This window comes from Pomacea canaliculata, linkage group LG5 (genome assembly GCF_003073045.1).
Source record: "Pomacea canaliculata isolate SZHN2017 linkage group LG5, ASM307304v1, whole genome shotgun sequence".
NCBI lineage: Eukaryota > Metazoa > Mollusca > Gastropoda > Architaenioglossa > Ampullariidae > Pomacea > Pomacea canaliculata.
Window position 1 is genome coordinate 5,968,268 of NC_037594.1, and position 12,922 is coordinate 5,981,189.

A 12,922-nucleotide genomic window follows, 5' to 3' on the forward strand; every position below is an offset into this window, starting at 1 on the left:
TCCAAATTTGAAGAAGAAAAATTATGAATCATAAAGCTCCATTTACTTCTTGTGGATGCTTCCTCTTCATGTCTCAACTAATTCTTGCAGTCCCCGCCAACCAAACCCTTTTACCATCCCTCTTTAGGGTTCTTCTTTGCCTCATCATTTCTTAACTAGTAAAAATCGCAACCAGTTATGCAAGGTAAAAATATTTCTGGAATATTTTTCATACCACTATTTCTCATATATTTTGTGTATTCAAGCAATGAATAACTGCACCGTCATAAATTTTCACGCTGTACTGCCAGCATGTTGCACTCACATCACAAAAACGTCATTAATTCCATGCTCAAAGAAAATCACCATTCTGTAAAATCACTGTGATATATTTCTTACTAAACATGTTAACTCGTGTCTTTTCAGAGACTGCTTGTAGCAAAATGGAACTGAACAGACCCTACAGACATACGGTTTCAGATTCAGGTGATGAGTATTAATATGACCCTCACAATCCGTCTTATTCCAGTAGTTTTTACCACAATATTTACAGGAATAGTTCTTTTTTGAACAATCGAGATCAACCTCCAAACGAGAGTTCACTGGAACCAAAGCCAAGTCCTCTGGTCCACTTCGGCCCATGAGATTCCGCACACCAAACACTGCACATGAAAATTTAATAATAATAAAAATCAGATTGAAGTACAATAGCCAAGGGCCAGAGCTGAAAGGGCTTTCCATGCGAGTTACAGAATGGTAATCCTTTATGAAAGACTGTGCTTTCATGTACTGCACTGATAGCTTTTGAAAATCTGCATCTTGGAAAACCTGCATCTAACAAGTAGTACTCTGCCATGAGTAGACAACCTTCTTGACTAGCCAGTTATCCTGTGCCAGTGAACTCTTCAACACAACTGTATGCATTATCACAACTTTAAAGTGGTTTTTTCAACCCCCAAAAATAAACAAAAAACGGATATCTTGTGGGTTGCTGTAAGGCATAACCTTGTGAATAACATCAGAAAATTGCATGACGAATAAACCTGACAACCCATGTTTCCCATTCAGGTACCAGGAATAGCCACATCTCACTGCTGAGTCTTTCATTCAACAGACTACAGCCCATTAGCAGAGTAAACCAAAAAAAAGAACTTAAAGACATATTCACCATGACTACATTTGCATCACAACTTACATGGTAACATATAGCATTAACCGAGGTCATGGTAATGCATTTATTTAAAGAGCATATTTAATGATCCATTTAATGCCAAATACCCATGATGGAATTTTGCCCGCAATGTGGATGTTTCAGACATTGTGCTACACATCCTCATCACTATGTTCTAGGAATTGACACTGAACACGTCCCTTTCCAGAGGTCAAAATGGTTATGGTATACTCGCGAACAAAAAAGATTATTCCACGTCACAAAGCCAACGAAATACATGCTTAACCAAAACATTGTCTTATTCAAACAGCACACTAAACACTTGCAAGATGGGAACGCAAGTTGTTGTTTTTTTTAAACACTGCAAAATTTAATTTTTTTTTCAAAGAAGTCCAGCAGAGCGGTCACTAAAGGAAAACCCATGACATGCTTGATCTGGTGTTCAAATGCTGGATGAGCAGAGGAAAGGGCTCCTCTAGCATTTTCATCACAAATTCCACACACAAACCTTTTTGTAGAGACTGTTGGATGCCACTCTTTGAAACTCAGCTGCAAGTGCTCTTCCTTCTCACACTATCAAACGTCAACCTTTCCTCTCAAGACCTTGTGTGGTGCATGTGTCTGTTGTTGAGAAACTAAGGGTCTGGGCATGATGGGGTCTTCCTGCACTACCCAAAGCAGGTTTTAAGTTTTATTCCTATATGAGAACTTAATTCTTTAATCTGTTTCCATTAACTTTTTTGGGGGAACCAAAATGGACAGGACGGGGGCAGAAGCAGCCTAGACTAAACCTAACAGACTACAAACCTTCCCTCCCTTTCTCACTTTTAAACTGCTGAACAGCCTGTCGATACAAGTGATGACATGGCATATCACAGGGGTGAAAGTTGGTATTGTAATATCTTGCCATGCTTCCAATTAACCTTTTAGAACTTTATCAGATAATTCCCAACCAAAACACCCAAACCAATTGAAATATACATTGCTAGCACTTTTCAACTTTCAACCCTGTGCCAATTTAAATCGAGTTTCTAATGTTTTCAGGAATAACCTTGAAAGTTCTTGTACAACTTTGCGTTAAAAACCCACAAGAAAAATTTCTGAAGAGCATGAGAACCAAGTGCACTGTTAAAAAATAAAATTGTGATAAACGTTTAGGATTATGAACTTTCCAGGCTATTACCTGTCAGCCCAGGCCCTCTCCAACAACATTTGGAAATTGTGGTGAATGCTAATGTCAGTAACAGCAAGAGAGATCATTCTGTAAGTCAGTTTTAATTTCTGGTTTTTACTCATCTTTCATTTAATCCAAAACAAAACCACACCAACACTTAAACTGATACTATGACTTTATAATAAAGGGAAAAATCATGAATTTCTCAAATTTTATAATAAAATGACACAGCAGAATGACCTCTCTGTAGGATGAACCTTGCTGTCTAAAAATCTCAACCATTTGGCAGCGTTTTTTTTTAAGTTTCTCACTCCACCTCCTCTTAGACAGCAAAGAACATCATAAAAACAAATGTCACATTAAAGCAGACAAAATTTTTTTTAAATAAGATACCTTTGCGTCTGCTTTTAAGTAAATTTCTTGCATTTATCAACATGTCTCTTTGGTTTATGGTGCATCTGTTTTCCATAAATTTTGGATCATAAAAGCTAAACTGACAGACATGAACAGGTACATACAATATCTATGCACTGAGAAAATTAAGAAAACACAGTAAAACTACAACAAATTGACTCCTTTGGACAAAATTTCTACTACGTAAATCTGACTTGAAAGACATTTTACAAAGTGCAGCTTTCTTAAACTTCCTAAACCATAAAAGCTATATTGCCCTTTTTGCTTTTTTGATTATTAAGCATGTTATTCATAAATTCTTTAAAACTCTTTTTAAAAAATTGTCACTAATTACAAATCTGGAGATTATTTTTCTGCCAAATTTACTCTCAACACACGGTTCACATTTCTTTAACAAAATTGAATTTTTCAAGATCAGTCTTCTACAATTATATTTAATGCAATGAATATGTAAGAACACATGCCCTTACATTTTCCACCGCTAATTAAAAAAAGCATATCTGGCAAAACCTAAACCTTAAGTTGTATCTTAAATTTGCATAATTTAAAATGCACCATGCTAAGAAAATGCTGATACTTGCAAGATACATTCAGACAGATCAATGTGCACCTCTGTGTTTATAAAACTGATTCAGATAAATGAAATTATATTTTAGATTTTCCCCCTTTGATTATGTGCTATGTTTTCTACTTCAGATTTCTTTTCCACAAATTAGGTTCCAACAAACCTTCATTGTCTTAGTTTTGCTCAAGGGTAAAATTATTAAAGAATGACTATTCCAGATGAACATAATTATTGCCAGCACAATGAAAATGTTTTTGGATTGTGAATATCTGGAAAAACTGTGTACACTTTTAACTCATTAAAAATGGTTAGCTTTCCTAGGTTTATGAATGCTTATTTTCCAAGCTAAGTTTAGTAATTTTAAGATCAATTTTAAATAGCTTGAACCAAAAGGGGGAAAAAAAATCCTTTAAATCTATTATTCTTGTAGAAAGCAGAAATGTTGACAAGTTTAAATTCGAATGCAACAATTTTTTTTTCTTAACCTCTGCATAATATTTAAAAAGTGCACTGCAAAGGACCTGTCTGAATGTGCTTTTTTTTTAAGTTTGCCAAAAGACACCAACCTGATGGGTCTCCACTACTGCTATCCTGATTTGAAGTGCCAGGAACAGGATTGGCAAAAATATCGGTGGATGCTTGAGACGTAGAGGTAGATGTGGCTGTTGCATTGCCAAGTGAAGGAAAGCTTGGAGGAAAACCACCAGAACTTGAGAAAGCCGCAGTATTTTGATGCAGCATGACAGGATATAAACCAGACGAGCTGCCCGAATCGTGCACCTGTTCTTCCATTGATCGACCTACATGAAAATCAAACAAATTTTTGAATGCACATGCCAACAGAGAAGGGGTTTGGGGACAGCCCCATAAATAATATTAAAAATAAATCTATCATTTTAACGACTTTACTATAAATGTGGACATGGCCTACATTTTTGCAGTTCACTAGCTAGCACTAAAGAGCTGCATGCCCATAAATGCTTAAACTTAGCAGGATTTTAATATGATGTATTTAGAAAAGGCTTTGATGTCATCAACTGTCCAAAGTATATGATTAATATGCCAAACATGTTTATCCTTAATCTTAGTATTCCAACCCCCTTTTTTACCTTGTTAGTACAAATAAACTTAGAGATCACCATGTAGGTAATTTAATCATAGCAAGGTTCAATACTCAAGTTGGCATATATTAACTTTACCAGAAACAGTAAACATCTAAATGGAAATTAAGTTCTACCTGAGGATTGGCCACTGCTGCCTGCCTGAGCACAGCTTGAAGCGCTAGGAATGAACTCTTCTTTAATAAATGTAATGTCTGTGTCAGGTTTAGTTTCATCATCAGATGTGGCCAGTCCTTGCTCATGAGCTGTTGCATCTTGTCCCTCATTTCCTGTTGCACCCAAAAAGCTTGAAAGATCAGGGACTTGTGCAACAGCTAGTATGTTTGGTGGTACTAAAATATCACTGTCTGCATCTCCACTAACTGTTTCTGTAGAAGGATGATTAGTTTTTAACCTAGACGAAGGTGAAGGAGCATTATCAAGACTTGATGATGAAGGCGATGATGGCACATTTTTTAATGATGCTGGACTTCCCAAAGAACCTTTAGCAGAAGCAGATTGCAGCTGTGACCGCCTCTGAGATGGAGGTGTTGACGGACGTCGCTGTGGAGGAGTTGGTGCCTTTCTTGAGGTCAGCGGTGAACCTGGACGTTTTACTGATGACCGGTTCTGTGTAGCTTGACCAGACGAAAGAGACCCATGGTTTCTGCCTAATGTGTTTATTTGTGTGTTGCGGGTTGGTCCATCTCCTGACTGTAATAATAAAGCTTCTTCTTCTTTCCTGCCCGCACCATCAGGAGCTTTATCTTCAGCATTCTTTTTGCTTGATAGTGTCTTCAGTTTGTCTAAAGGCTGTGCATGAAAACTGTTGCTTATAAATGTTACAGAATTGTCACTTTTACATACTTTTTCATTCAGAATGTAATCAATCTTTTTTCCAGTATCAACACTAAGATAGATATGACCTATCAGCTCAACACCATCTTCAAAATTAACATAACCATTGCACAGAGACTGCAGAAACTTGGATAGGGAACCAATGAACTTTGATGATGATTCTGTATCCATTCTTCAGCAAAACTGCATCTGTTAGGAAAATATTCCGATTTAATGACTGCAAAATTCATGGTTAGATTATCTGTACTTTAATGTTAACTTTGCTGCAAAGAATTCTCATAGCTGTTAACTATACATACTATTACAGACAATATGTTGCGGTTAAAAGTTCATACAAGCTCACAAATTTGCTTGTTTTGATGGTACAGGAATTTCCCTGTGCAACTAAGTAAATTCTGAAAAAAATTCTAAAAAAAAACCTGCATTTCATCTCGGGGGAAAAGGTATTTTGGGTACCTAACTTCAATATCATTTTCCCACCAAAATTTTCCTTTAATCAGTGAACGCATAAATGATCACAGACCCCCCCCCCCCCCAATATTAATACTGTTCTCTGCCCCCGACAAAAATAAATAAAACAACAGACATGGTTACAATGAACCTAGCACTTCACTATTCAAGCTTGTTCCATTTAATTATGTAAATGTACTTGCTTCCATCACATATAAGTCACGGGAGTACAATCGACAGTACCGAGAATAAAACTATAAAATGGCTCCAGTTGCACTGCGAACTAAACGCAATTCTCAACTGATAAACGTAATCGCACAAAAGAGACATAAATAATATGTACTCTACTTCTGCACTTACAAAGGGTTTCTTTTCACAAACAATGCAACGCAAGTAAATCAACGTCTTATCATTTTGCGTCTTATTCTGCACAAAGACAAAAGATTTCAACATGGCGGTGCAGCCTACGCCGAATATGATGCGCACGCAGCCTGCTCTAGGGGATATGCCAAATATGGCGGATAATCAAAAATAGACCAACGAGCGCAGCTTATGACCGGTCGCTCAGTGCTACGCCTTCACTTACAAAAAACTTGTCTTAATAAAACCTAAATCTTAAGGGCACCCACAATCATACATTTGATGCACATATTTAAATATGATCTGAAAATATTTTACTACAAATAGAAGATTAAAAAAAGAAAAAAAAAAGCTATTTCAAGCCATCTTCCATCATCAAGCAGAAACATGCATATTTATGTCAATGACATTTATGTAACAACAGCATAATGAATGCATTTATTACATAAAATGGCTTGAGCACCTACCTTTCCTCAATAAGAAATGAGTAAATTGCACTCCTCGAAGAGAACGTCTATCACGCTAGGATTCACAAGAAGCATACGCCATTACTAGCTGCTGTGCAGTAGACGCGCATGCTAATATGTCACGTGGCTCGCTTTCAGGGCACGTGACCAAGGGCGTCGCCATTGATTGGTAGGAATGACTACAACAGAGAGACTGCTTCGGTCCACCACGCTTCATCGGTGATACTGATAATCAAGTGATTCATATATGTACTTGTATCATTTGTGATAAAAGTCTGGGAGTCGACATGCACTTATATTACGAAACATTGATAAACATTATGAAATCCATTATTGTGGCGAAAACAAAAAGATCAACAAAGTTAAATGTTATAAATTAATAGTCCATGCAATTAAGAGGCTTCCTATACCGTTTGGGTTATGCAAAGGTTAAAAGAAATGTTATTTTATTGAATAATGCCCAAAACTTACCTTCTGTAGCGGGAGTGCTTGTTTTGGGCAGCGTGTACCACTGACTGATTGTTCCCTCCACCCCGCATCCCCTTTCAACCCATCACTTGGTCGCACGAGCGGCGCAGCGCGAGACGGACGACAACAGCGGGTGATGTAGCACCCAAACTGTCCAGTATAAATAACAGGCAAAAGTCACTGCTTGCACCTGTTTACCGAGAGGCGGCTGGTCCTGCTTGGAAAAGCAGTAAAACTTTGGTTCTGAGCAAGTGAGAAGTACCATTCTGCCGCAAGGTGCTTTGGTCCCGCTGGAAAGCGGCTCGCGTCACTGAGACTCCATCTTCTATGTAAACTTCAGAAGAAGAAAAAAAACCACAACGCGAGGTAGAGATTACACAACTCACCCGACGAACGAGAGCTAGAATTTAAGTGGAAAATTCTCCTTAGGAACTTCCGTCCTCTTCCTTGGAACACCTAAGAGAAACGGATTGACTTGGCGGTGTTGGCCTTAGCGAGAGACGTCGTCAGTCCGGCTACACCTTTTTTCACATATGACTGGTCACCCGGTCCACATTGCTATTGCTATTATTCTCTAGCCACTGGGAACGATGACAGGGACTCACCGTGTAGCTCGTTCCGAGGCTCCGTAGCTCGCTAGACATGAGTATTTCGGAGGGTTCCCACATCCCAGCGCAACGCTCCCCCTCCCATCTACTGGCACGTGCACCAGAGGGAAATACACTGATGCAGGTTTGCATATGCGAGCAGTGAAAAAAAAAAAATAGTCAAGACACTATGGAAAACAACCATTGTTTATTCTCAGGTTTCCTAGCATCACCCAACACATATTTTGCGAAGTTCAGGTATTTTCAGTACATTAAAAGGGTCAATGATGGATTAACTTTTCATATAGCCAACACACTACAACAGTATTCAGTTTGTGTTGAACACTTACACTGGGTTTGACATCTGCTCATAAGTTTGAATTGATAACAAGAACACAAAAACAAATGAGAGTGAACCTGTGTCAGCTATTTGGTGAAGTGTCAAGTCTCACCTTCTCATAACATCATCAATTCATCAATGCCTGCACACTCTTACAGCCAACCACCTGCACACACATACACAATGCATAGATTATGGACAACACTGGATTGTCAACCTACCATGGGTGGCCTTTATAGGCTGTGACTTTTACTCAGCAACAAATCTGGCTTAAAAATAGAAAAGACAATGTCAGGAAAATGCTAGTGATGGTCACACAGCTTTATCATCTCTTTCTGAGTTTGGCAAGTGCTTAATTTCCAGTAAATAAGGGAAGTCTGGTGGCACAACAGTTAGTGCTTGAAATACAGAGACAGTTGGCTGTCCTGGGTTCAGCTCTCATCTTGGCCATGCTAAAAGGACAGATAAGGCTATAAAATGTCTTCTGTTACACAACATGGTCTATTGCTGTCATGGCCGTCTGCCTCAGAAGAAGAGGAAAAGCCCCGTGCTAAAGGTGCCAACCCATGTTCTCGTCTCCTGTGACCATTGAGACGATCTCGCCTGTAGAATCCTTGGCCACACACTTCACATTTCAGGTGGAATACTCCTTCACATTTCCGCTGGTGTCTGGTTACGCTGCCTGCATGATTCAACATCTTACCACAGTTTCTGCAGGGATAAGCTGTACTGGCTAGTTCAGTAAAACCTGCATTTCCTGCTGCATGGATCACTGCAGACGGTTCAAAATCGTGGGCAGACTGAACTGTTTCTTCGCTGGAATGAGGCTGTGGGCAAGTCTGTCCTTGTCCTGTCGAGACTGGCATACTTTCTATATCCTGTATTGAGGTGGGGATCTGTAGATGGGTCACAGCAGCCTTTGTTCTGGCTGGAAGCAGTTGAGAGTGCAGTTGGACATGGTCATGTGAGACCCATTGACTTCCAGGTGACAAATGCCAGAGATTGATTCCTAGTAAGCAGAAAATAACATATTGTCTTGATGCACATAAAAAGATGAAGACTTTCAAGTGCTATATAAAAAAAGGATTTAATACATAATTCTGAAGTGAATAAAATTTAACAGAAAAAAATTACACACAATATTTGGATAGGAGTGGATTTTTTAAAAAGAAGTCTGAAATGTGGTGCAAAAATCATTTTAAAAAATGCTTTCAATGATTCCATTAAAGGGTAAAAAAACGGCTGATCTTTATTACCTCTTTGACAAAACCAAAATAATCCAAGATGCCACGAAATATGACAGAGGGTGGGGTTGGGAACTACTAAATTAAAACCTCAGATGAATGGTTGATGATTTTTATGCATTAAAGAAATGAAATCTTAGGAAACATAGAAGGGAGCAGAATGACTCACTAAGAAATTGTGGAACATTCTAATGTCTTAAACCTATTTTCCTATATTTTTTTTTTTTTTTGCTTCAGCTTCTAAACATCAAAACACCGGTGCAAAGGTGCATAGCATAACGCTAGTTTTTTTGTTTACTCTGTTTATAACACAATGACAAAGAAAAACCCTGGCGTATTGGCGACATGTTTTTAACATTTCGAGTTTTGCTACTTGTTTCAGAAGTTCTCAGAAAGTAGTTTTATTTTCAACATTCCTCACTTCCAAAAAGAAATTATACACATAATTTCATTCATTTGAAACCTTTGGCTTTTGTGAACCCAAACAAACTGTTGAATCTGATAAAATCTGGGGAGAGAAAATTGAACATAATCATATTTCAGATGAGACTGGAGACTGGTCACTCCAGACAGGCACCATATGCTCACTCAGCTTGGAACTAAAGAGTCTTTGGAAGACTTCTTTGGTACACCTTCAATGACAGTGCCCCATGAGACCAACAGACTTCTACACATTTATATCCATTCCCACATTTATACCACAAGTTCACAACCCACCCATTGATAATGGTTATTTGCTCCAATAAGGACACTGAGACATTGTACGAAAGTTTCAAATCTGATGTTTTACTACTACACACAGTTCAACCTCAAAGTTTATGGATGGAACTAGACCCATCTACTGTTCTTAATAACAAGGGAAACTGCCGCACTTAAACGTTTTATGAAGTCCGGCAGTGTTCTTCAGGTTGACATATTAACAAGTCATACAGAATCCACTAAAGATAAGAGTGGATTTACTTTTACCCGAACACAAAACACCACCACTTAGTATCCACTGAGGAATATCATCGACGACCAGAAACACACTCCCACTTATTATATTCAAAAGGTGGAAAGTCGATCGGGTCTTCTGGACTAGTCAGAGCTTTGATTCCCTTGGAAAGAATAAAAAGGTAAATCCACTCACAGAACTTTCTTTCCAACCGGGGCCAAGCCAGTCACGGAGTCGACGTATATCCCAAGTAACTGGGTAGACAATGAATACAATCAATCCAAACGGATTCCCACGCTCTCTCTCTCACACACACACAGCACCCACGTATCATCTCTGAAGTATATTCAGGAATGTTCTAACAATGCGCGTGGTGAAGTCTAGTGAACTCGCACGATGTTTATGTTCACCAGCTGTCAGTTCGTATTCACAGCTACACACACACGTACACATACACAATCAGGAGCGTCAACCCTGTTTCCTGACATTCATCAACATTCTTAGTGCACGCCTCTTGTAAGCCCAGGACAATTCTTACATTCTGGTAGCCATACCAAAGATAAGCCATGTTTTGTTAGGATTAAAATTTGAGATACTACAATGAACTACTGTTTCCTTTTGCTTCTGGTGTCATGTACTCAGTTAATTCCAAGAGGGGGATGCTTTTTTCACATTTTAACGCTGAGGACATTTTCACCTTTTTAATGTTGTGGTGTTGTTTTATTGCTAACACTACACACATTTATTTGAATTCTTCAGTCCCTTCAACGTGATGAGATCTTCTCGGGATCGTGTGAGGACTTCGTTACCGGGGTCGATGTCGGAAACAACAGTATCTCTATGGTGAGCCCACTCTTGTGTACTCTTCCTCCTACATATCTTTCATCTCATATACTATTCTATGTTTGTTGTGTGCCTTCATGCATGTTCCTGTATGTACCGAGCTCAGTCCACTCATCTGAAAGCATGCTTACACTCCTGTAGAACTATACAGACCCAAAAACGAACAGTCGTGTGCCAGGTGGTTTAATTATTGCATCAATTTAAAAAAACGATGGAATTAAAAAGAAATTTTCAAAAATAAGATTAGAACTAAACAAAAAGTAAATTTGGACAGAAAATCTGAGGTACAGTTACAGATGGTGTTGCTCGTCAAACTTATCAAGTAGATTTCCAACTCCAATCGTTTTCTGGACACCTCGAATCACACGTTTTCCTTTCTTTCACGATCGGTTAAAAACTGAACACAAACATTTCAGTGACAGAACACCTGCAACACAAAATAAGAGAAGCTGAGGTGACTGGTCAAGCGTTGCCGGGGGCATCTGGTGATACATGCGTTGCCACATGAAAATTGAGTTCACTGATCCTGTCAAAGCCCTGACCGCACTGGTCACACCAGAAGGACAGTTCCTTGCCCTCGCACTGCCTCTTATGACGACTCAACGAGCTCGCGTGTCGAAACACCTTCTGGCACGTGCGACACGGGTGGCTCTTGGCAGCGACCCTGCTTTTGATGGTGTATGACCCCGAAGGACGGAGGTGACAAGCCCGGAAGGTGAAGGTTTATCACATGCCTCCCTGGTAAGAAGAGATGAAATGCGTGTCATTAACTTGTTTGTTTTTCTAAAACATTTTTAGCATTTTATCACATTTTTTTCTCTATCGTGAATTGTCCGTGGTCAATGTAGAACGCAAACTATCCGAATCCTCACGAAAAAAAAAAAACCAAACTATTTATTAAAACACCTGAACGGCTGACCTGCTGTGCAGATTCTTTTTCAACATTTTTCTTTTGTAGTCCGCGGAACATTAACGGTTTAGTTTTCTTGCAAAGCCTACAAACTGAACTGTTTTTACCATCTGTTCATTCTAGCCCCTCTGTTCCTGTTTCCACTTCCTTTCGGATTCAACTTCAGGGTTAGTAAACCTCCCCCACACCGAAATCTTTCCCAGGTAGTTTTATACACAAATGATGCTGCTACAGCTTTTGTTTCACTTGTGTCTGTTTGAAGACTTTGTTTAGGTGTGCAGCAGTGCCATTGAGCGAACAGACGAAGGATAAGAACCAGTCTGATGGGTGGGCAGGTGTAGAGAGGCGGAGAGGTAGGACGAGAGAGGAGGCGCGGGGGCCATCCCACAAATCACCATTTTAAATAAATTTTGTTGAGAACCTACATTCTACTTCTGATGTCAGAGTTGCAGCAAAGGGATGAGTTTCGAACACACCCTTACAATAGGTAGAGACGAACTAACCTTAACATCAGGTTTATTGTCGTTCAAAAGTATAAGAATTTTAAGTGAAGAACAGAGACGACAGACAGACAGACCTCGTTAATGCATGTATGGTCATTAAATTACAACACACGGAAAATAAAATCTTTGGAAGATATTTGCCGTAAAAGAAGCTTTTAGCAAAAGTAGAATCTCCGCCACACACTCAACCACCACCAGTATATTTGGAACGAATATCAGGGCTCCACACACTGTCACAGAACTCTGTAAACAACTAGAACGAACGAGGGTGACTTAGAAAACTGTTGTGGTGCGTGCACAAAACGCATAGTCGGTGTGTTGCGCTCAACGCCGTCGTCAGAACAGCTTGGTGACAGACAGATACAGGAGGACAACCCGGGAAAACAGAAACAAACAAAACAAAACATGAACACAGCATTTGACTACGCTAGTACAGACACATTCACAATGACTGAGTGTTCAGCGAACGGACACACATACGCACCCACATGGTGAAGATAAAAGAGTAAAAAAATTGTGTGTTGAGAGAGAAAATGTTTGTGCGTCCTGTGACTG

The 12,922-nt window shown here is 39.2% G+C and overlaps 1 protein-coding gene across 10 annotated transcripts in view; it reads right to left on the reverse strand.

The window, feature by feature from the left end:
- Positions 1-6,676, reverse strand: part of LOC112563527 (fez family zinc finger protein erm-like) — a 44,019-nt gene extending 37,343 nt beyond the window's left edge. For 9 of the 10 annotated variants that reach the window (XM_025237478.1, XM_025237470.1, XM_025237472.1 and 6 more), the window contains exons 1-3: positions 6,539-6,676; positions 4,541-5,450; positions 3,870-4,103 (exon numbers count right to left, since the gene is read on the reverse strand). In XM_025237478.1, coding sequence (XP_025093263.1) covers positions 3,870-4,103; positions 4,541-5,432 — 1,126 coding nt within the window. In that variant the 5' untranslated portion in view covers positions 5,433-5,450; positions 6,539-6,676. Of the gene's footprint in view, positions 1-3,869; positions 4,104-4,540; positions 5,451-6,071; positions 6,226-6,538 lie in introns of those variants that run through there. The other variant, XM_025237469.1, reaches the window with a different exon arrangement.
- Between the last annotated feature and the right edge of the window lie 6,246 nt (positions 6,677-12,922).